Raw genomic sequence first — 25,968 nt, 5'->3', positions numbered from 1 at the left:
ACTTAGTTCAGAAACAGTGGGAAAACACTTCTAGTCACTGGAAGGAAAGCCCTCCAATTTCATGAGAATCTCGGAGGGATCGCCAGAGAAGAGCAGCTTATTCTGAGCATGGTAGATGGTCCACAATGCCCAGAATCTAGTCCAGTCAAGGAAGTCTTTATAATTTGGTAGTGGAGGATAAAGGCGACCAAAAAGCCAAAACATTTGCCCGAAACGCCTCTCAGAAAACGAGCCCGGAGGTGTCGAGACAAATCATCAAGAAATCCCAGAGAGTGAAAGCAATACCAAAGAAGGTGAGGCACTGTCTCTCTAGGATAGGAGCACCGCCTACAAGATGGAATGGCAATATGCCTCTGTGCCAAAAGAGTACCCATTGTTTGGGAATACCCCAACGAGACATCTCCGTAGAAATAGTCGTTCCTTGAGGGGCAATCCGCAAAAACATAACCATTTTCATCCATGATATCATGTATGTGACGAATCCCCAATGTAGAGAAATTGTAGGCCTTTCTTGGATGAGACAAAGCAAGTGGTTGATCAAATACCTTGCTCCAATGAATACTCTGCAGCAACATTGAGTTACCCCGATTTGGAGGCCTACCGGACCATTGTAGATGGCATAGTATTAGATTAGTAGGGGAACGCCGTTTCCCCCCCTCGGGAACGGCGGAATGTGTTCCCCCATGGAAAAGCTGCCCAAAACGGGCGGAACGTTGGAAAGGGAATGCCTGAGTTGGAACGGACGTGGGAACGATTGGAACGCTGGGGAGTGCCGTTATGGAACCGCTGGCTCATGTTCCCCCTTCCACGTGGAAAGAAAATGACATTTGGTCAATTGAAAAAAAGGGGGACAATCGTACGTTCGCTGCCGGCGTACTGCTGTCGACTCACGCCTGCCCGCGACTCGCGTACCTGCTATCGCCTCACACCTGCCCGCCCCCCGCGTACCTGCTCAGTGTTGTCTCCTCAGGCCTTGTGTACTAGCGACGAGTGTACCTGCTACTACAGGTTGTAGCTTGTTGCCTTAGGCCTGCTCGTGTACCAACCCTAGGGTCCAGTGACGAGTGTATATATATATACCTAGATGAATCTAGGAACATGCCCAAATTCACCTTTTAGGAACGTACATGTTATATACTCATGGTAGTCAACCCACAAGACTATATAACTAGCAACTCCATTATGCATAGTATGGACTAGATACTATAACATCCCCACTAACGTCATCAGTGCCCAATAGTGGGTGTAGAACTCTGTATCAAGATATGCTCTCACACACGCACTCCACACACACACACACACACACACACACACACACACACACACACACACATAAGAGCATATATTCACACAAAGCCCTTCGTACTGAGTTTTTGTCAAACTCCGGAGTGTACTTGTTGTACACGACTCTTCACACTTGGACTCCATTCCATCTTTCCAAAGCAAGGTGGTCACTTTTCCCTCTCTCTTCTCTCTCTCTCTCTCTTTCTCAGTTTGAAACTTTCACACATGTCACAGTCTGAAACTTTTACACAGTCTACAACAAATATTAAAATTTAAAACTCCTCTCTCTCCTCTTTCTCCTCTCCCTCTCTCTCTCTCTCTCTCTCTTCTCTCACTTTGAAACCTTATACAGCAAACAAAAAAAGGCCTCATTACTCTCTCTCTCTCTCTCTCTCTCTCTCTCTCTCTCTCTCTCTCTCTCGTCTCATGGATAGCTTTGAAAGGTTGATCAATTTGTTGCCCGAATTCGCAGAAATCATGGCTTCCTCGGGCTTGAAGACAGGTATCCACATATCACATTTAGTCCATGCTTTGCTCATTGTTTGAGCAACTTACGGAAGGATATTGGCAGCTTGCCATGAGTTGATCCACACATTCAAAAAGGCAACGAGATAATAAGCTTCATTTAAAACCTTTAGTTTATTTTGAATGAATCCCACAAGAGATCGCCCAAAAAGGATCTCTTGAAGTACTCGGAGAGACGCTTTGGTTATAACTTTCTCATGATGAGGAGGTTATCTAAAGTGAAATTGCCTTTGAAGGAGTTGGTTGTATGAGATGGGCTCATTCTCAGTCAAGAGTCATTATAGAGGTTGTGAGAACCATACAAGACTTCATTTATTGCAGTATCCACCCTTTGGCGACGGCCCCCCTCCAGTCGCTGAGCGGACCCATCCGGCCCCTTTGTTTTCGCGGCCGATTCCCCGTTGAGATCCCTCCCCTGGTTCTTAGTGCCCAGTCAGGCCGGTAGACCCCACTGAGCCCCTGGTGAGCCTCTCCCAGCAGCCTTCCTCCTCGATGAATCTCTAGCAGAGCACCCCTCCCCGCCCCCCCCGCCCCCCCCGCCCCCGGGCCCCCCCCTTAGCCTCCTTCCCCGCCCCCTCCCCATCCTCCATCCTCGCCCCTGTCTTTGCCCCACAACAGTTCCGTTAGCTCCGTCCTCTGCATCAGAGCCCCCCCCACCCCTCTCTCCTTCCGCCTCTCTAGAGCACTCCCGTCGACCCTCAACAACCCCCTATCCGGAGCTGAGGTAGTTGGCGAGTTCCGTCCGCCGCTTGATTCACCACTTCTCTGAGTCGGTGAATATGACCATTTCCACCTCCCCGGTGAGGGCTCTCCCGCTAGAGTGCCTAGGTGGGTCCCCAGGATCTTGGGGCAGCTTGTGGATTATAGTTTCTTCCTATGTCTTCCAGCGGAAGGGACATATATGTTTGAGGAGACAATAACACCTATTCGGGTATGTGCGGTTTTGCTACACCCTCTATGCGAGAGAATGGTGCGATGTTCTTCTCTCTCCCTTTGAGTGCAGCCCTGGGGACGGAGTGGGACTCAGATTTGGTGACTGCCACCATCCAGGGTCAGGTGGTTGAGCTCTTCCATCATCTTCACGACCTTCGCATCACCGACGTACTCACCCATCTATGGCCATTGGCTAGGATGGAGCTTGGAGGCTGAGGCCACAGAGACCAAGACGGGGAGATGGTGGCCTCTAGCTTGAAGGTGCTGCTTTTTGTGTTCATGCATACGTTTGTCGCAGTACCTCTTTCCCCTTCTTACAGGTACCTCCATTGTGATCGATGGAGTCTGGAGTACGCATACCCTCGCGCTTGGATAGAGTGGTATTACATGGAGGACAGGATCCGTGCCCACTTGGCGCTTCTTCGCCCCAAGAGGGATTGTGATCATTCCCCGTCTAAACCCTCGCCCAAGACTCTTCGAGTGGAAGGCAGTTCCGCTAGTTTTGCCTCACACAGAGATTAATATGGGGATAGTCTCGTAGAACATACAGGGTTTAGGGAGGCATCAATGCTTTCAGAGACGAGGCGTCCTCAGAGAAGAGCTTCAGAGAGCCATAGTGGGGGGACCTATCGACATTCTTTTCCTCCAGGAGCATCACCTCTCTGAGGGGCGCACCGCCATACTTTCAAAGATGTAGGGAGGAGTCTTACTTTCTGGTCTCCATCCTTCGGTCCTTCAGGGACGTAGGGAGGAGTTTGTATTTCTGTCAGTGAGCAGCTTTTGCCGACAGTGACAGGCTCAAGAGTTATAGTCTCGGGGTGAGCACAGTGGGTTACCATTTTGATTGGAGAGGATAGCGTAGGCTTCCTCAATGCTTATGCCCCGAACACCGTTGCAGGTAGAGTCCTCTTTTGGAACAAAGTCCGACAGGCCCTTCCCTAGGCTAACTTTTGGTGCATGGGTGGTGACTTCAACATGATAGAGGTAGCAAAGGGCAAACTTGGAGGAGGCACGGCCACGGTCTCAAGAGCAGAGTACTCTGCCTGGGAGGAGATGATACTAGTACTTACGGGACAGGACCCTTGGCATCTTCCAGAGTTTGGGCGTAGCCTTGGGAGACTTAGCTTCTTGCGATCGGATAGGAGGAGCATCGGCCCCAACCTCTCTTGACTTGATAGGTTTTACGTTGATGAGTGGGCTTGCAACCGTGGGGGCATGATTGGTATCTTGGCAAGCACTACTTTTTCAAATCACGCCCCGGATATTATGTCCCTAGAGGACCCTTGGAGGCATGATGACAGGCATGCAAGCTCTAGGATTCCGGATAGCCTCATTTAGGACCCCGAGATCTGTAGTTAGATAGAGCAGATTTGGGCGGGACTGGATTTGACCTCAGGGTCTACTGCGTGCACATTGGATGCTGGCCTAGAGGAGATCAACGATTTCTTGCTGCAGGAGGCAGCCCAGAGCATATTCGAGGGATTTAGGGAGTAGGAGCGACTTTGCTGCGGCCCGCACGGAGATTAGATCCATTGCGGAGAGGAGGGTGGAGTACATATACCATGCTGGCTTCATTCGGGACTCAGGCCGGTGACAGAGTCACAGGGGATTTCTTTGAGATAGCCGGCCCCCACAGGAGGAGAGATGGTATTCGCAGGCTGCGTGGCCAGGATGGAGCTATTGTTTATGATCCCCCCCATGATAGAGCCATCGGGCCATTGATTTCTTTCGATCTCCTCACACAGGTGTCCCATTATCCCCACAGGTGATGGACACGCGCGAGAGGGTCTGCAAGCACACGAGAGAGGTGGTTCCTCCCCTCTCTTCGGTTCTTCTTATTGACTCCATTCACTGCCTAGGAGTTGGCAGAGGCAGTGACAGCACTACCCAGGGGCGAATGCCCGGGGACGGACGGGCTTCTAGTCTCTCTATTTCTTCATCACTAAGATCTCTTGGAAGGCGGTCTTCAAGCTGCCTTCAATGAGATTATGCTCACAAGTGCCATGCCAGAGAGGCTCTCAGAGGGTTTGATACACTTGATTCCTAAGGAGGGTGGTGATAGATTGGAGATCCAACAGTGGAGACCCATCACTCTACTAGAGACCGCATATAAGATCTTGGCCAAGGCCATCAGCAGGAGACTTTAGCCATCTCTCTCGGACTTGGTTCATGACACTCAGACTGGCTTTATTCAGGTTCGGAGCATTCTGGACAACACTTTCACCTTTTGGGAGGCGACAGCTTCGGCCAGGATGCAGCGGCAGGGCCTCATAGTGCTACTCCTAGACTTTGAGAAAGCTTTTGAAAGGGTGGATTGGAGCTTTCTAGAGGGCACCATGAGCTCGATGGGATTCCCCGTGGAGTGGATTCATGGAGTCTCAGGGCTTTACACAACCTCGCACAACTAGGTTGAGCCCGTGGTAATAGATTTCCTCTTTCCCGCTCGGTACAGTAGGGCTGTTGTCACCATTTGGTCCATCTTCATTTCTGGGGCCACTTCTATGGGATTGTCACTCCATAGAGCGGCCAGATTTGTACCATGTTCACATCTGGCCAGGCCAGTGCCCCATGTGAAAGGGTCAGTTTTATCAGGAGGTGGCACATGGTCAGGAACCAGTTTTGTGCCACTTGATAATTGACCCTTTCACATGGGGCACTGGCCTGGCCAGATGTGAACATGGTACAAATCTGACCGCTCTATGGAGTGACAATCCCATAGAAGTGGCTCTAGAAATGGAGATGGACCAAATGGTGACAGCTGTCCTTTGGCACCTTACCTCTTCTTATTCGTCACCGAGGCTATGAGTAGTTTTCTATTAGCCCAGGAGACCAAACTTCAGGGATTGTGTCTCCCCCTCCGCATGTAGGAGGAGCTGCTTGGCTTAGAGTTTGTAGATGACACATCAGCTTTCCTTTCCGGAGATGTGGGCAATCTCCAAAGATTCGTGGAGGCGATCGAGGTTTTTTGTTGCGCATCAGGAGCACAGATCAACTGGCATAAGTCGTGTGGTTTTTGGGTAGGCTCTGCACCCGCCTTGACTTGGCGCCCAGTTGAGGCTTTCCAGTGGATCCCGAGGGGCATGCTAGCTCGCTATCTTGGTTGCCAAGTTGGCATTGACATCTCTCCTGAGCAGCAGCTCGCTTGTCTTCTTTTGAGTATTTGGAAGAAGCTTTTATATTGGAGTTCTATGAGGCTCTCCCTAGCAGCAGGTAGAGTGGTGGTGGTGAACCACGTTCTTCTTACCACCATGTGGTACATCACTTCGTGCTGGGCCTTCTCTCGGGCATGTATTGGCGAGGTACAGGGGTTGATCAGAAACTTCTTATGGGCCGGCATTGACAGAAGGCCAGCCAGGGCCAAGGTGTCATGTAGAGTGATCATTCAGCCACGTCATACAGGGGGGCTAGGTCTCATTGACCCCACTATTCAGAGCCGTGCCCTGTTGGGCAAGTTGATCGTTAGAGGACTCCTTCCCGGTGGTGAGCCTTGGAAGGATTTCCTCTTGGCCCGGATTTTAGCCCGTACCCCGAGTCTAGGGGGCCGGTGGCCGTAGAGTATCAAATGGATTTTCACAGAGATACAGGTTTGCGGTTTTAGCCTAGCTTTTGAGAACAGATTTGCAAACAGCTTACTTCGAGCTTGGGATCAGGCCGGCCCTTAGACAGATAGCTCCGGCAGCCTCAAAGGAGCAGCTTCAGCAGCCTTTGGTCTGGAACCCCTGATCCGTTTACCCAGTGGCCACATGTTGGGGGCCTGACCTGATGTATCATGGGGTGCCTTGAGCATAGGACCAGCCACGTCCCTTGGAGATTGGATCGCACACAGGTAGTTAACCCTGGAGGTGCAAGAGAGAGGCCTGGTAGGGGTCTGGGGTAGAGACAGGCTCAACATCGACATCGACTCAGCTATCCCTCAGAAGTGGCTGACTCCTATCCTAGACCTGACTCTCCCAGTGTGGCTAGGTGTGTTTACCAGACATGATATTCTCGTGGCGGTCCATGGAGAAAATGAGCGTAGTGGTCAACTCACTTTTTATATTGGATCCCATGGCAGACTAGAGAGATCCGAGCTTCCCTTAGAGGATTTCAGTGGTTGCACCTTGCAGAGGGTGAGGGTGATTGGTTTTCGGGCATGGGAGTGGCACATAGACCCACCACCGGCCAAGGTGGCTAGGGAGAGATTCTGAGAGAGTGAACTTGGCATGACCTTGCGGATTGGGAGGAGACTCTGGATGCCCCCGTTCTTTGCATATACAACGCGGCTAGGCCGTAGGATCCAGATGCCAAGATTGATGGCATCCCGGCAACAGCAGCACATTGGCAGTCACGCAAGGCCTCTCACAGCGTTTCCTTTCAGATTTCTGGAAGAGGCTTTGGGACAGTTATTAGCCTAGAAAGATCACCCTCTTTCTTTGGTTGATGGCACACAAGAGCTTGGCTGGTAGTTGGGGGTTGGCCGACAGCTTGCCTGCGGTGCGGTGCGGCGAGCCGTAGGAGTCTGAGCGACACTCTCTTTGGGATTGCCCGAAGGCTCAGCAGATTCTCCGCATCTTCACTATGGACATGGCCTCGACCTAGATCGTTACATGGGGCATTGTTGCTTGGGCCACAGAGGTTGGAGTGGTGAGGGCTTATGAGGAGGATGGGGGAGGGCTAGCCCTTCAGGTCTCTCACCATCGTATTTCGGTAGTACCAGTCACAGCCCCACCTACTGACCACTGGCGACGAGGCTCATGCCAGAGATGGGAGATTTGCAGGAGCATCGCAGCTTGGCACATTTGGCGCACTAGATGCAGCGAGGGTATGCACACTCTGCTTGCTGAGTCCATTAGGAGCATTTGGCTCGACATCATTCACACCCTCCGCGGTCAGTGTGGGAAGTTACAGGGAGGTTCTGACTTCATGTGGAAGCGGCGGGAAGCTTTCTTGAGGCTTTGGAGGCTTGGCCCATTTCTTGCAGATAGAGGTGGTGACCCCACTTGGCATTACAGACTACCTATGTGGTTGTTTCCCCCCCTCCCCCTTATGAGATAGCCTTCTCCTCACAGAGCGGCCAGCCGGAGGAGAAGTGTCTCTTCCCCTTATGATCACTTGATTCCTGCCCTTATATGAGGTGAGTTTGTATCTAGTTCTTCGTGGCTGTATCTAGTCCTTTGTGGCTGTCTTTCATTAACTAATAGAAGGATGTTTTTCCCAAAAAAAAGAACCATATAAAACTTCACATTTTGGGATGAAGCCAACACTATCAATGCGGTGATGAAGCCGATTATGCGCTTGATGCGGATTGTAGATGGACGGGAGCCATGCATTGGCAAGGTTTATGAGGAGGCTGACCGAATGATCGAGAAAATAGGGGAAATGGGCTTGTCCGATGAGAAATATGTAGAGGTTCGAGAATTATGTGAAGCACGATGGAATGGTTATTATTCTCCCATGCATACTTGTGTATGTCTTGGATCCTGAGTTCCAAGGATGTGGACAAGAGGCCGATGATGAGGTAATGGATGGTTGGGAGACAATGCTTTCTAGGCAGGTTTGTGATGATGATAAACGAAGGTTATCGCAACAAGTTGGGAAGGTTTGGATCGGGCGATGCACAGAGAGACAGGTTTAAGATTGGTGTTGCTTTATGGTGGGAGGATTATGGGGCTCATACACCAGAGCTTCAACCATTGGCAGTAAGGATCTTGTCTCAAGGTGCAAGCTCCTCTCCGATCGAGCAACTATGGAGTGTGTTCGGCCATGTTGCTTCCAAGAAGAGGAATGCATTTGGGACGAAATAAGTCAACGCCTTGATTTTTGTAAGTGCTAATTTGCGCTTGCTTGGTGATATGGCTTCTCCCAAACCAGAGAAGTTTATATTACTTGATGAGGAGTCCTCAGGTGATGAGGAGACACATGGACTTGGAGAACGGGATGGGGTCAAAGCTTTGGATGTTGCAGATGTTGGTCTAGATGATATGGCTTTCTTGGATGACATAGATGATAGTCTCCTTGAAGGCGTCACTGGCAGTAGCCATGCATGATATGTCCTTACTATTTACATGTGACCTTGAGGGATGGACTCTAGAATTGGGTTGTTTCTTCTATCTAGGCCGTGGGCCACATTTTTTGTCTTTTGTCACTTATGTCATGTATGATGTGGGCTAATTTATTTTGAACTCTAAGATCTATTAGTATCTATTCGCAAATTGTGTGGTGCACTAGATAGTAGACTTTAGTGTCTTTGATTTGGTTATATCTAAACTTTTGCGAATTCTTTAAGTATGTCTTTTTGTTTTAAGGTTACATAATACGGGTTTTAAAATGAGCAATGTATGTTAAGATTTATTGTCATTTCTAGGAATTATCTAGGTGGTTCCACCTTTCCGCTTTGACCCGTTCTCGTTCCCCTGTTGGGGCTTTCGTTCCTGTTCCTGTTTCTGTTCCGTTGCTACTATGCATAGTATAGCTTGCCAATCTTGAATAAGAGTAGTCGAATATGAAGAGCTTGGAATTCGACCAAAGAAATGCCCAAAGACTATATCATCATAATTGATAACCCAATGCCCATATGCATCTGTACGCATGTTAGTGCACATAGCTCCCAACATGCATGTCCATGGCTCGACTTGCTCTATAAAACTAGGTAGAAGAGTGGCCGTCCTTTTTGTTTTTCCGACTGGCCTTAGGCCCAAGATCCTCCCATAGTTACCTTTTTTTCATCGCTCGTAGGGGTATTTCACTCCCCGTAGGTGCTTTGGCGAAGAGTGGCCTTCCTTGCGAGTATATGATAATGAATATTAAGGACATTGAGCACACCATGCATTTTAGGTGAACATATGAGCTCTTGTCTTAACAAACATAGCCCTTTTCTATCCACTTTGGTTTTCCATAGGCATTCCATTGCTTTAGACATGAAATTATCAATTTGTTTGTGCGACCAAGGTAGTAGCGGAAGATAAAACCGCACATATGCCATTATTATGGACTGCACTATCCATAATCACACGTGTAGGCCATGTATATAATTTCCAATATTCAATTCTATAGTGCAATTTGGCCATCACCCATTGAGTCTTATCCTTTAAAGACAATTCATAGCCAATGGGGTAATCCAGATGCCTAACTAGCTCATTAGGTGGTAGGATCTGACTCGGCCGCAATATCTAATGCCAATCATAATTTTTCAAAGGAAGCAATTTGGAATTTTCAAAATTCACATACAATCCTATAGCCAAATCATAGAGGGACAGTGCTTTCATGAGAGCCCTTACATCAGCTTCCATATTCTTGGGAAAAAAGAAAGAGTCATCAGCATATGCTTGCGCCACAAATTGTGTACCATCTATCATGGAAAGACCATGTAGTTGCCTATCTTGTGTCAATTTGTCCATATAAAGAAGCATTGGGTGAGTCGCGATGGCATACAGTAGCGCACTAAGCAGGCAACCGTGCCGAACAGATTTTCCAAGACGCAAAGAGGTTGTAAGTTCACCGCCCAAAATGCTTTTAGTTGTTCCCTCTTGATAAAGCCAAAAAATGACATTTTTCATTCTTGGCCCAAAGCCCATATTACTTGAGCTATAAATTCCCAATGCACTGTGTCAAAGTCCTTGGCTATTTCAACCTGCATGATGAGAACATCCTGTTGCGTATACTTGGCATATTCAATGCCTATGTATGCATTTGCTATATTATCAGTGATTTGTCTTCTAGGGACAAACAAATCCATACTACGTTGGATGTAAACATGCATGTAGGACACCCTTTATTCTATGAACAAGCATCTTGGTGACCAATTTATATATGATAGCATTAAGGAGATGGGACGCCAATCCGATAAAGCTTCACTAAGTTGTTTTTTGGGTAGTAATTTCAGCAAACCTTCTTTCCATGAGCATGGCAACTGTCCAACATTCCAACAGTGATTTACCATAAGTAAAATTGGCGATTTCAAAATATTCCAAAACATTTGAAAGAACTCCATAGTCAAGCCATCCCAGCCTAGAGACTTCAATTTACCTAGACCTTTAATAGCATTATCCAACTCTGCATCTAGGAAGGGCTCTTCCATGTTGTTAGCCTCTTGCTGTGTGATGACATGCATAACCTGTTGTAAGAAAAGTTCTCACGCATCAAGAGCCTCCTTGGAAAGTGGTAGGCCGCAAACGTGCGGGAAAAGTATTCATGGCAAGCATTTGCAAGCTGAGTTTTCATGCATGTCCAAGTAACATCCGTCCTTTTGACTCTTGCAATGCATTGTTTTTTGTTTGGAAGTATGCAAGCCTTTGAAAAAAGATTTTGATGAGCAGCCTTTATCAAGTAATGGCTTTTGTCTCGCCCTAATTTGCCATTTATTAAGCTTACATTCATCATTATGCGAAGGCAATTTTCAGCTTGTGTTGAGAGTTGTTGTTCATCATTATTTAGCTCTCTAAATTGGCTAATTTCAGTGTACTCTTGCACTGCAATTTTGGCTTGTTCGACTTGTCTTCTATTCTCTCCCTATGCCATTTGCCATAGTCTTGTGTCACAACCTGCATTCGCTGTACAAAACTAAGCCAAGCAATATCCATATCCTCTACAAGGAGATGTGCAGCCGCATGTACCAAATCAGCGAAATGAGCATGTGATAAATAACTGTTGTTAATCATAAGTAACCTTCTGTGAGGTAACAGGCAGTCATTGTCAGCCATGCCAAAGTACAGGCCAAGCCATACTGATGAATGATTTGACAGGCGTAATGTGTGATCAATCCACATTTTACGTGTGTATGCATCATACTAAGCAGCATTGAGAAGATACCATTTGTCTAAGCATGCCGAGTAATGCAAAACAACATTATGATGAAAAGTGTAACCCTTTGAATGTGGCATGTGCTGTGTCCACAAATCGCATGCATCTAAAGAAGTGATTGTCTGAGCTCAATTTTGCTTTTTAGAACACATCATGTGAGAGCGATAAGAGGTGTTATCATGAAAGTCAGGCGAATTATTGAAATCCCCTGTAATAAAAGCATTTGAAATCCATGGATATATTCCTAAGGAGCGCCACATCACAGCTCTATATGCAGAAGTTTGCGATGCATAAACACTTGCAAATTCATACAGCTCTCTTGCAATCATGCATTGCACCACATGCCAATGACCATTTGGATCATTGTAAGCTAGTATAGGCTGCAACTCATGCTTAACCATTATTAGAGTGCCATAAAAAGCTTGGGTTTCTCGCATAGAAAATATGATATCCCTTGTCTTCCAGCAAAACCATGTTGATTATGTTCTTGTAAACAAACCACATGGAGATGCATAGTATTTACATATGACCAAAAAAGCCCCCATTTATTTACATCACAGAGACATTGTATATTGTACGTAAAACATTTGATTGGTATGAAGATATTTACAATACGAGTGAAAAAGAAAGGCTAGACCTCAACTTGCATGGCAGCTTGGCTGTCTATGTGACCATGTAAGGAGCGTTCTGCAGCTTGAACATCAACCGTATTTGTATGCAATGAGATTTTTGCACCATGAGTAAACAAAGAATCACCTCTTACTACCCAACCCACAACCTGCCTACCTGTGTAATATTGCCTGACCGGGGAAGGACAGCAAGAGGGCATGGAAGATGTTTCAGGAGAGACAGCCTGGTACTCCGATTACTGCACCGGAGGCATGGCATACTTATGCTAGAGAGCTATATGATGCACCAGGACAGCCCCCCACTCCCCCTCCACTGGGAGCTAGACCGGCTAGCGGCACCTTTTTTACTATGCGGATGGTGCTAGATGCGATAGACAGGTTACAGAATGGAAAGGCACAGGATCATGATGGGCTAGTTGGAGAGCACTTCTCATATGCACGAGACACTTTGGCTCCGCTCATCGTACATGTGTTTAATCGTGCCATTTGTGAGGGTTTCCCGAGAAGCTGGACATAGCATATCATTGTACCACTCTTTAAGAGTGGGGACCCCATGGTACCAGGCAACTACAGGACGATCATGATTGGTCATTACTTGGCCAAATTATATGGCTCTATATTGGAGTCGGAGCTGAGCCGATGGGCAGAGAGGCATGGTCATCGAGCACATGGACAGGCTGGCTTTAGGAGAGGATTTACTACCTTGGATCACATACTGACACTTTGGGCGCTTATTGAAGAAGGCAGGGCATAGAAGAGAAGGATATACTGCTGCTTTGTGGACTTCCGCAAAGCCTTCGATACCGTACCACGTGCCAGGCTTATGCATAGATTGCATGACATTGAGGTACCCAGGATATGCAGTGGGGGATATATGCTTTGTATGAGTCTGTGTGACAGGCAGAGTCCGAGCTCCAGGCGGACTATCTGATAGGGTGACCAGCACGATAGGGGTGAAGCAGGGATGCCCGCTATCGCCCACCCTCTTTGGATTGTACATTGATGCGGTCTCTGATTATGTAGATAGATTGGGGGGCCCAGGGGCATACCTGGCAGGGGTGTTGATACCCATCTTGTTATATGCTGATGATATTGTTCTAATCTCAGACTCTCCGAAGGGATTACAGAGACACCTGGATGCATTACAGGCTTTCTATGCGGATAGAGATCTGACAGTGAACCTTGGGAAAACCAAGGTTATGGTGTTTAACACCACACAATCATGGGTGACGAGATCAGAGCCTCAGTTCACTTTGCGAGGGGAGCCGGTAGAGTACGTTAGGTCATATGTCTACTTGGGAGTTACTTTCATAGGACCGCGTTTCTCCCTGAAGGAGGCAGTAGCAGCTAGATTAGCTCGAGGGCATGCAGCCTTGGGGGCACTTGAGAGGTAGTGTGCACACATACAGTTTCAGGAGCCACGCACCAAATTGTGGCTATTTGATACGCTTGTCACACCGACCCTCCTATACGGAGCTCCAATTTGGGAGCCCAGTATACATCACAGATCTCAGAGAGGGATAGATGAGGGATGGAGGCAAATGGAGAGACCACTGATTATGATGATTGCCCGCATGATTCGGAGCAAATCATCAGTACCACATGAGATTGTTTGGGCTGAGCTGGGTGCCCCACCAGTAGTAACCGAGGCCCTATTCCAGGAAGTTACCTTTTTACAGCGGCTATGGGAGCTCCCTCAACAGAGGTACTCCCGATTGGCATTGACCTCATCCATACAGTTGGCAGAGGATGGAGATACTCATTGTTGGTACGCTCAAATGAGGTCATGGTTTGACCTACATGGTTTGCGGATAGAGGCACTACCACCCTTTCAGTACAGTCTGGATTGTCCATTTTTGGATCTCACCTGCTCAGAGCAAAACCGCGTGATCAGGATGGATATCATCAGAGTGGACACAGAGAGGACATGGACTAGCCCCCTTGAGCCCTTGGGCATGAAAATGGCTCATTACAAGAGCCATTTTCTACACCTCTCACCGGATGATTTTATCACCCACCCGGCGTACATGGATGTAAACCTATCACATGGGATACGTTGTGCCATTGGACAGATCCGGACCTCATCACACCAGCTGCGGATTGAGACAGGGCGATATGTGCATCAGATCTTGGATGACCGCATTTGTCAGCTATGCTACCAGGAGGTAGACAGAGGAACACTACATTTGCCGATGTACAGTCTATTATGAGATCTGAGGGAGATATCACTGCCTCTTCCGAGAGGGTTTTGGGCCGTTACGCAGGGTCATCGAGTTTGAGGATCAGAGATGCCTGGGATTGTTTCTACTTGAGCTCAGGAGACACAGAGAGACCCTCTTGGCAGACAGCAGGCCGAGCCATGATGTACCTAGACAGAGGACCCTGACAAATTTCTTCAGCACTAGCACCAGCAACCCAGCCCACACACCTCCAGATACCTCCTCCATTGGGCCGTCAGGGCACCGACCACGCTCCCAGGGAGTCACCACTGATAGAGCAGTTATCTTATGTTGTGCTCGTCGGCCACGCCCACCAGGATCCCGACCACGACATCCTCACCATCGCTAGATCAGAGCCATTATTGCTCGGCATCAGAGGCGCCTACCTCGCTTCTACGACCTCTCCATTCTAGATAGCCCCATGGCGGAGATACTTGATCTAAGGAGAGGGCAACACTTCAACAGTTCTGTTCTTATAACTGTAGGACAATCAGTTTATTGTACTTTTTAGTCTCATTTAGTTGTTCTCTTTGATGAGACACCAACGTCAGATGTACTCTCAGTTTTGGTCTCATAGGCCACTATGGCCTCTTAGAGACGTTAATATATCATTTCATTTCATTTCATTTCTCTCTTTGTGTGAGCTTCCTATTTCTGCAGCTAACCCTAATCTGCAGGAAACCCTACTGTGTGTGTGAGTGTGTGAGTCCCAACATTTGGTATCAAAGCTTGCAGTCTCCTTCTGGCGCTTCACGTCCGTCCATCGGCAACACACGCGTTCCGTCCATCACTGTGCGGCTGCCTCCGTCAATGGCTTTGCTTGGACAAGCTGCTCCGTCTGTCCGCCGACAATGCTCCCAACGCTATTCCGCCGCCCAGCCAGGCCTACTCTGCTCTTCTCTGCCTCCATTTCGGGCGGTGCTACTGTCCAAAGAACCACCGTTGTTCAGCCTGTTGGCGGCTCTCTTTCCATAGGAGGCGTAGGTTGTCAGAGCTTAGCCCCACCTGTGCGTTACGTTCTGTTCGGCATTTTCACCGTCCGTCACCAATGGCGACAGCTACCATCCGTTTGTTGTTTTCATCGTCCATCGCCAGTGGTGACAGCCACCATCCCGATTCGGTCCGTCGCCAGTTACTCTTCGCTGTCTGTAGCTCGCACTGTCCTCCCACCGGCTGCACATCGTCTCCAGGCCCGACTGACGTCACCTTGCTTGCAGCTCATCAGCATATCCAGCCATACTGCCGTCACCGTTTGTTCGCCTGCATCTCGCCGTCAATATCAACGTCACTAGCCCGTCTGCAGCCCGACCCGTTTGCTCCCACCTCCGACCAAGTTGTGTCTGCACGGTCTCCGCATGTGCTCTCAAAGATTCCTTGTGTGCCTCTCTACAGGTACTACAAATGGTGTTTTCAATTTAGTGTTCTAGGAGTACTTGATTTGTAGGTACAAAAATTTGGGGGTTTGTTAAATTTTCCCTTTGCATGGAAAATTGAAGGCTATATTAGGAACCACCATTTGGGGATTTCTCAATTTGATGCAAAATTGAACATGCTGCCTTGCTTGGAATTTGGAGGTTTTTCAAATTGAGGTCAAAATCAGTAAATTGAGCCTCTTTCAGTTGCAAACTTTGAGGCGCTTGTAAAAATTGGGCAATTAACTGCACATTGAAGCAATTGTAGTGCATAAAAATTGGGCTTTTCAGTTTGGAGCATGTACGAGGAGATTATAGCAGTGATTTGTCACTTGTAAAAATTGGGCAATTAACTGCACATTGAAGCAATTGTAGTGCATAAAAATTGGGGCTTTTCAGTTTGGAGCATGTACGAGGGGATTATAGCAGTGATTTGTCACATATGTATACACATTGAGTGTACTTGGACAATTTTGTGCCGGTTTATACTTGCTTGAGGTTGCAGGCAAAAGTTTGCACAGGATATTTGGTTGCCTGGCACTGCACATTGGTGCTTGGTTTGGTTGTAGGTGTATTTTATCTACATGGCTCAAAATGCTACAGATGTATTTGGTGTGCTCACTCAGGAGGACAAGTTGGATGGATTAAACTACTCCTTGTGGAGTTTCATGATCCGTAACTTGCTGGTAGCCAAAGGGGTTTGGGGCATTGTGTGTGGTGACGACACATGTCCACTTACCATACAACCAGCAACGCCTCAAAGGGGAGGTGCTCAAAGAGCTCCTGAAGTAGAACCTGCTCCCACACAAGAGCAGAAGAGATGGGACTCCAAGGATGCACATGCCATGTCCTTGATATCCCTTTCAGTGAAAAGGTCTATTATTCCACACATTCGGTCCTGCAAGACATTGAAGCTTGCATGGGACACTTTGGAAGCAATGTATCAGGTACACAACGAGACAAGAGTTGCCTACTTGAAGAGCCAATTGGATCTTCTTTCTATGGATGAGGGCGACTCCAACATTGATGAGGTTATCCCTGACAGACAGCTGGTCACCAATACTCTTAATTCTTTACCACCCTCCTATTTGGGCTTTCACGCCTCTCTCAACCTCTCTATGAGAGGAGGTGCTAATCCCGTCACTTTTGAGAGTTGGTGGGTTTACTCTTGCAAGAAGAACAAACAAGAGCAAACCTATCTAGCAACCGTGGTGGAGACAAAGCATTTATAGCCAAGGATAAGGGTAAAGCAAAGAGCTTTAAGCATGGGGGACACCAGTCTAGTAAGGTTGGTCATGGATAGCCCTCTTCCAGTGGTGAAAAGTCTGACAAAGGGGATGCAAACAAGCCCAAAAAGAAGGGAAAATGTCACTACTGCCATAAGCCTAGCCACTACATCAATGAATGTAGAAAGCGGATTACAAAAGAGAAGAAGAAAGATTAAGGCAATGCAGTAGCAGACTCTTTTGATGAAAAAGCAAAGCAATAGGCTAATGTAATTCAGGAAGACGTGCACTAGTGACACACCAAGTGATTCATGGAATGATATGTCTTGCATTGCATCCGACAAACAACATGTATCATGGTATGTGCTTCAAGCCACATCACTTCATGCGAAGATGTATTTCAGCACTTGGTTTATGCTTCTGATGGCCGCACTGTGTCATGTGCAGATCATACCACTTATCCAGTAAAGGGAATTGGCAATGTCATACTTGTTGCAACCAATGGTCCAAATATATGTATGACAAAAGTGTTCATACCACTTATCTAGTAAAGGGAATTGGCAATGTTATACTTGTTGCAGCCAATGGTGCAAATATATGTATGACAAAAGTGTTGTATGTTCCAAGGATAAAGAAAAATCTGCTCTCTGTCTTAGCCATAAACGACCAAGGTTTAAAGGTTGAATTTGAAGATGAGAAGTGTTTGGTGAAAGACCCATCAAAGGGTTATGAAATAGTCACTTCCGGAACACGATACAATGGCTTGTATAAGCTGGACAGCTATGACAAGCGTACTTATGATGCACATATAGTGGCTGCCCACACTCCTGAAATGCATGATGGAGAGCTTTGGCATGCTCGTTTTGGGCATGTAAATTTTCGGAGTTTAATGCTTTTGCAGAAGAAGCATCATATGGTTGATAATATGCCACCTCTTGAGTCTCCAACAAGACATGTACGTGAGGGGTGTATTTTGGGAAAGATGCATCAAAAATCATTCCCCAAGGATGGAGTTGTTAGAGCTGAAAATGAATTACAGCTCATACACAGTGATGTATGTGGTCCGATTGGGACACCATCCATAGGGGGGGCATCTTTATTTTGTCACATTCATTGATGACTACTCCACGTTTGCTTGGGTTTACCCCTTGAAAGCGAAAGCACAGGTGTTTACATGTTTTCGACACTTTGTAGCAATGGTTGTAAATATGTGATGAGGTAAAGTCCAAACACTCCGCTCAGATAGAGGTGGAGAATACATGTCAAATGCATTCAAGGATTATATGCTTCAAAAGGGCATCAAACACCAATGTACTGTGCCTTATACACCAAAGCAGAATGGTGTAGCTGAGAGGAAAAACAGATCTCTCATGGAGATGGCAAGATGCATGATGAAAGCACAAAAGTTGCTTCACAACTTTTGGATGGAAGCTATAACGTGTGCAACTCATGTGTTGAACAGGTGTCCAACGAAAGCTTTGAAGACCATAACACCATTTGAGGCTTGGTATAGCCGAAAGCCAAAAGTGGATTATATGCGTACATTTGGGTGTTTGGCATATGCACATGTGCGAGAACAACTCAGAACAAAGCTAGATGATAAAGCAATGAGAGCAAAGGATACCGTCTTTATAATCCAGCAACACGTCGGGTTTTTGTTAGTAGAGATGTGGTATTCGCTGAAAATTCAGTTCAGCCCATGTACAACTTGAATAAAAGTCATGATACAGGCATACAGGACATGTTTGATGGGCTATTACCCATTGCAATTAGGGGGGATTCAGATCAGCCAGCCCCTATATAGGAAAATCCTCATGTAGAACACATGGAACAGCCAGCAATTCAGCCCCCTTCTATGGAAGAAGTTGAAAATCTCTTCAGGGAAGAGCAAACAGCCATAGACATAGCCAAGTCGGTGCCAAGATGATTGCTGAAAACTTTGTAAGATAGCAAACTTACAACTCCACTGACAGGTAGAACAAGGGCTAGTTCCAACCATGCATTGAATATGCATCATGGGGAGTCTGTATTAGCCATGGGTGGTCTCTTTGAGTCAGGAGAGCCTTCTTCTTATGAAGAAGCACATGAGAATGAGCATTGGGTGCAAGCCATGCAAGATGAAATCTCTTCTATCATGAAGAACAATACATGGGATCTTGTGGACTTGCCGAAAGGCAAGAATGCCATTGGAACAAAGTGGGTGTACAAAGTCAAAAGGAAGTCTGATGGTACCGTTGACAGGTACAAAGCGAGACTTGTGGCTAAAGGCTATTCTCAAAAAAAGGGAATAGATAATGAGGAGACTTTTGCTCCTACTTCGAGGATGACTACAATCCGATCAGTGATTGTATTGGCTGCACATAAAGGATGGAAAGTTCATCAGTTGGACATCAAAACTGCATTCTTAAATGGGGATTTACAAGAGGAAGTATATGTAGATTAGCCCATTGGTTTTGTAGTTCCTGGCGAGGAACATAAAGTATGTAGGTTACACAAAGCATTGTATGGCTTAAAGCAAGCTTCAAGAGCTTGGTATGATAAAATAGATGCTCATCTAACTAGCCAAGGTTATGTGAATAGTCCAGCTGAAAGCACATTGTATGTGAAGAAAACTGGTGCCGATATTCTCATTGTCATCTTGTATGTAGATGACATGCTCATAACAAGGACTAGCAAAGAACAAATTTCAGATTTCGAGGCTGATTTGAAAGCTGAATTTGATGTCAGATTTGGGACCATTAAGGAGAGGAGGGTGGAGTATAGATACCATGCAAGGGCCTCATTCTGGACTCAAGCCAGTGACAGTTACTGGAGACTTCTTTGAGATAGCCGGCTCTCTTGGGTGCCCGGTCGTTAGTATTTCCCTAACTCAGCTCGTCAATCAGGCTGCCTAGTTCCAAGCTTCCCCAAGCCTCGAAACTAGTCTTGCATGCGTATAGCACACGGTAGATACACACTGTGCACATGACATACTCCCCTTCCTCTAAGAGCTCACTCCTGAGCTCACAAAAAAGTCAGGGTAATCTCTCTGAAGAGCAGTTACTGTCTCCCATGTAGCGTCCTTCTCAACACGATCCTTCCACTTGATCTTGTATTCCGTGATAAGCGTATGACGCAATCTTCGTTCACGAAAGCCAAGAATCTTTTCAGGTTCGTGCGGAACAAATGTCATGTCCTGGACATCTATGATTTCTTGAGGAGTAACTAACTGATCTGCTCCACCCAGTACTTCCTTAAGTCTACTGACATGAAATACAGGATGAAGTTTCACATGAGAAGGCAAATCCCCACGAATCCCCACGAATTCGATCTTGGTTCGAAACTCGAATCCTACAAACAAACGAACAACAAACAACAAAGGGGGTGCAGGCCTGACTCACCTCCCAACCATGACAGCCGTGGGCAAGCCCACAGTCTTGGCTGTCCCCACCGAGCCACGAGCTGAGCTAACTAGGTTGACGTACCGATCGATCTCCTCCTCGCGACGTCCCATACCGCCACGAAGCTGCCCTCGCGGGCCTCGAGACTGCTGCCGGCCTCAACTGCACAAAGCAGGTGCACGTCTGCACTAGATCCAGGCTCCAAGACCATAGAGCTCTCACAAACTCGCGAGACTCTCTATAATACAAAAACTAACCTTGGCCACCCTTTTATAGGCTCTTGGCCGGTCATCGGGCGTCCACACTTGGGTGCCCGCCCGTTAGTATTTCCCTAACTCAGCTCGTCAATCAGCCTGCCTAGTTCCAAGCTTCCCCAAGCCTCGAAACTAGTCTTGCATGCGTATAGCACACGGTAGATACACGCTGTGCACATGACAGTCCTCCCACACCTATTACCGATCCTCAGACCTGGCAGACATATGCAGAGAGACTTTATGATGTGCCTGCACAGCCTCCTATACCATAGCCCACAGAGCCATGCTCCACAGTCTCCACCTTCTTCACCCCACCTATGGTTAGGAGGGCCATATGCCGACTCCAACATGGACGGGCGACAGATCATACAGGATTACAGGGAGAGCATCTCATCTATGCTATTGATACATTGGCACCATTTCTTACTCATCTCTTCAACAGAGCTCTGTCAGAGGGGTTTCCGGCTGAGTGGACGATGCACACTATTGTGCCGATCCAGAAAGCGGGAGATGTACTAGACCCCGGGAACTACAGGACCATCATGATTGGCCATATATTGGCCAAACTATACGGGGCAGTTTTGGAGGCAGGGCTAAGCACTCATGCAGAGCTTGGGGGATTGAGAGCAGCAGGCCAGGCAGGCTTCCGTCGAGCCTTCTCGACCATCGACCACATTTTTACATTGAGGTGCCTGATTGATCAGGCCAAGGCACGGAGGCAACGGCTCTATTGTTGCTTTGTGGATTTCCGCAAGGCATTTGATACTGTGCCCAGAGAGCGCCTCTTTCGGCGACTACAGACACTAGGCGTACCTTCAGACATGATGTGGGGCATATACAAGCTATATGAGCAGGTCTTCGGGAGAGTCCGATGCCCAGGAGGCTTGTCCGACACAGTTGCTAGCACCATTGGTGTGAAGCAGGGGTGCCCGCTCTTCCCCACGCTCTTTGGGCTCTATATTGATGAGGTGGTCGATTACATCACACAGGGAGGAGGCTCTGGGGTTGAGCTATCAGGTATTACTGTCCATGTTATGCTTTATGCTGATGACATCGTCTTGGTATCCGACACGCAGGTTGGGCTTCAAAGACACCTTGTGGCTCTTGATGACTTCTGCGCACAGCAGGGGCTCACAGTGAACCTTGGGAAAACCAAGGTTATGATCTTCACCACACTTCACCCGCAATCAGGAGCCACACTACTCTCACATTAGCAGGAGGGCGGGTCGAGGTGGTGAGCTCTTATGTTTACCTTGGCATCACATTTACTAGCTCAGCTGGACGCTTCTCCATGGCTCAGGCAGTCCGAGACAGAGTGACCCGGGGGTATGCAGCTCTTGCTGGCCTTGAGCATCAGTGTCATCAGGCACATTTTCAGGAACCCCGCACGAAGGGGTGGCTCTTTGATACATTAGTGACACCAGCCTTGATGTATGCAGCAGTGGTTTGGGCACCAGGGCTTGCAGCCTCCACATGGGTACAGCTGGAGAGACCGCAGATCTTGATGCTCTCGAGGATGATACGCAGCAAACCATCCGTCCCGCACGACATTGTTCGAGCTGAGTTTGCTGCACCACCTATGGCAGTGGAGGCATTGTTCCAGACGATCTCCTTTATATACAGGATGAGGGAGATGCCCACGGAGAGATTATCCCGCCGAGCTTTTGAGGCATCCAGACAGTTGGCTGAGGCTAGACACACTGGATCTTGATATGCACAGATGCTACAGTGGTTCTCACATCATGGGATAGACATTGAGCAGTTGCCACCTTTTCAGTATGATCAGTCTACTCCACGGGGTTACCTCTCTCTCAATGAGAGGAACAGAGTGATGAGACAGGACATATGGCAGCACTACATACAGGAGACATGGACAGCACCAGAGAGCCCACTACCACCGAAGATGCTGTATTACAGAGCCACTTTATGAGCATCTCAGGGGATGGGTTTATACATCGACCGCGGTACATGGATGTATACATGCCCCACAGCTCTCGCGTTGCTATTGGACAGCTACGAGTCTCATCACATCAGCTAGAGATAGAGGCTGGGAGAGCGGCACGGGTTCCCAGAGCTGAGTGGATATGCAGATTGTGCCGCGAGGAGGCGGAGACTGAGGATCACTTTGTATGTAGATGTAGAGCCCACCAGGGGGTCAGATATAGATATGCAGGATTGTTTGAGGAGCACTCTTCACTCCATCAGTTGATGGAGGCCTCGGACCAGCGACAGCTTGGCAGACTACTACTAGAGCTTCATAGTTCTCGAGAGAGACTCCTCCAGACATCCGCTCCCACTAGGGGTGGGAGACGGTCCCAGCTCACAGATTTCTTCCAGAGAGCTATGCCAGTGCCAGCTGATGTACCACGTGGAGTGACCGCACACAGAGTAGAGGAATTGAGAACCAAGAGGAGACCTAGACAGACTGGACATAGAGCACCCCGACTCCGTCACCGAGAGATAGCAGCTATCCGAATGAGACACCAGATGGAGACACAGGAGAGGCTAGCTCGCTTTCACTCAGACTCGAGGTACATGTTCATGCCATTCACAGCCTCAGCATCAGCGATGTATGATATCTTATATCCCTCTTATGGCACTGGATGGAGTTAGACATAGCTCAAAAAGCATCCATACATACCTCCCACATTTCCGAGGGCGAGACTCAAGGATTTGTGGGACACTAGCACAACCCTTAGGAGATGTGAAAACCCTCGTCGAATCTCATCATACACAGGACAAGCAATCATCAAGTGATGCTCATCCTCGATTGCCTAGTTGTCACAGAGAGTGCAAGTGCGGTTCTCAACTGTCTCACGTCTCCATAGCCCACTCTCGATGCCTAGGTTATGAGAGCGAGTATGTAATTGAGCTGAAGCTCTACGTGACCTTGCAGCCATAGGTATGCTCAAGGCTGCGCACATTCGAGTTCTGTTTTTCTGTATGTGCTCCAACAATTTGGATTTATATGGCTGATGTAGTATTGCATCTTAGTTATCTTCTTCGCATTCCTCACACACACCCATCACGCACCTACCTATCTGTCTATTATGTATACATGTGTACACTGTACGCAAACCGAGTCCTGACAGCTAGCATAGAAGACATTGTTTTTTCTGCAAAAAGTTCAGGAGTCTTAGACTTTAATGCATGTGTGATATGTTTGGTGCAATCTTCACTCTCAGCACATGTATTGTGTATTTTGAAGTCCTTGATGTCTATACTAATCATATCGTATGACATGGTGCAGGTTAGAGTTCAAGGAAGTTCAACCCTTTGGGGAATGCGAACGCTAGCAAGCAGAGGTGCCTCAGTCCTCACTAATTTTGATGCACTGGCTGTCAAGTCATTTGCTGAGGCTAGCTTACGTAGTGCTTCATATAAAATCCATTTTACGGACACATACAAAGAAGAGCTTTGGACAATCAAGTAATGTGTTATTGGTGGGCTTTTGACTAGATTTTGTTATGAAGTCGATGCAAAAAATTGTAGTAAACAAGCTGGCCTCTCACATGGAAATTGGCAGGGCTTTGTAGTTGATTCTGTGGTGCCTAATTCTGAAAGTAATGGATGGGAGCATGAATCTCTAAGGAAATATGGATTATGTGAATGAGGATTCTAAGGTCCTCAACCCACAAACCCATCTCAACCAAGGTGATTCACGTGCTGCAAAGTAAGCAGCTTTGTACTCATCCGTATAGATGAAAGCTCCTGTTAGTTCTTCTTCTTAAGACTTTGCAATATGTCTAGATCCAAGAGCCAGAGACATGTTTGGAATGTGGAGCACCTGCTGTGCCCAATCTGAGTCAGAGAACTTGGTCAAGATTTTACTTGAAGGGTAAGTGATGTCACAGTCATGGGTATCAGTGATGTATTGCTGAATAGAACCCAACATGAAAACCATTACATGCACATCATAAAAGCCTGCATTTATGCTGACCAGTGGCCTAGTTCGGAAACTGGGCACATTGGATGCTCAGTTTGATTAATCATTTATAATTTGTGGGGCGAAGCTTCCTAGAGGAGAGGAGATGTGATACCACTATGAAGAAAGATACAACTGCTAGTATATTGAACCTCCTAAGCATTCAGTGCACATTGCTCTGCTCAACAAAGTTACACCAGCCTTAGACAAAAGGTGATTTTTGTGAGAATACCTCTGGTGTTCCCTTGTGGAGTCGTTTATATTTATTTGTTAGGCAGAAGCACGAAAGTTAAAGTGCTTGTAGAGGGATTGGATTTGGTGTTCCCTAAGGGTTAGCCACGTTTGGAAGATATCTTGTATTTAAATACTTGTAGAGGGATTGGATTTGGTGTTCCCTGAGGGTTAGCCATCATTCTCCACGTTTGGAAGATATCTTGTATTTAAAATATCATCCCAAGTACTTGGAAGTAGAGTAGACCTTGCAAACAAATTGAGGCCGGTTGGAGAGTTGGGTAGTACTTGGGCTCCTTTTGATTTTACTAAGCTCATGGCAAGATAGTAATGACAATGCCATGTTTACAACCTTTCTATTCAAGAACTATATACCATAGCCATAGTAGAATTTTAAGTCGAGGAGACATGTTCCTAGACATTATTTTGAAAGGAGCTTAACATGGTTATTGGAGAAGGCAGCTTTTCTCAAGCCCAATTTATGGGAGACGTGGTAGATCAGACATAAGCGTGCACTTAGAGAAGTGTTTTATGATGGACATACTAAGATGATCAGGGGAAGGAATGATTATGCTTGTCTCACCAAAGTTTGCTCCCAAATGTGATCTCTACATAGTCCGATGTGTCGGATATCAATGCTCTATCCTCATATTGAATTGTGCAGGTACTAGCCAAGTCAAGCTTGTATGGCCCTAATTATGAAGAATAGCCACGGTTAAACAACGTTAGTGCCCGCCATCCTCGTATTCACAAAGGATAGTGGCCTAGATGGCTTAGAGACGGCTTAGATTAGATTTGACATTTGCTAAATAAGTGCGCAGACTACATGGAGTATATAGACTCTACTCTTGATACCTTGTCCTGACAGTGTAAGGCGCAAACGAGACTTAAGATGAGCTTGGATGGTGGTGGAAGCAGGGTTGAGTCTACACTTATGAAGTAGATGAAGATCTACCTCTATCTCTACCTATGTCTATGTAGAAGGCTTGCTCTTGCATATTACTAGAGGATGATTACCTACCAACGCTCACCTTCTCACTAATAAAAAACGGGCTGTAAGGTCCTAAAAGTTTGTTTGTTTTTTTTCAAATTTGGATAGGTGTCCAAAACTAATCATAGTCTTTTTTAAGTCCATTCAAAGTGACCAACACCAAGTCGTCCACTAGTGCTCC

At 47.1% G+C, this 25,968-nt stretch overlaps 1 protein-coding gene across 4 annotated transcripts in view; it reads left to right on the top strand.

The window, feature by feature from the left end:
• The window catches only part of LOC147611468 (uncharacterized), a 61,784-nt gene extending 37,549 nt beyond the window's left edge, over positions 1-24,235 (top strand). For all 4 annotated transcript variants that reach the window (XM_086784553.1, XM_086784554.1, XM_086784552.1 and 1 more), the window contains one exon: positions 23,891-24,235. In XM_086784553.1, coding sequence (XP_086640679.1) covers positions 23,891-24,073 — 183 coding nt within the window. In that variant the 3' untranslated portion in view covers positions 24,074-24,235. The remainder of the gene's footprint in view (positions 1-23,890) is intronic.
• The last annotated feature ends 1,733 nt before the right edge of the window (positions 24,236-25,968 follow it).

Source organism: Cibotium barometz, chromosome 47, assembly GCF_041138505.1.
Source record: "Cibotium barometz isolate CiBa-2024 chromosome 47, ASM4113850v1, whole genome shotgun sequence".
NCBI lineage: Eukaryota > Viridiplantae > Streptophyta > Polypodiopsida > Cyatheales > Cibotiaceae > Cibotium > Cibotium barometz.
This window is presented reverse-complemented; position numbering and strand designations above follow the sequence as displayed.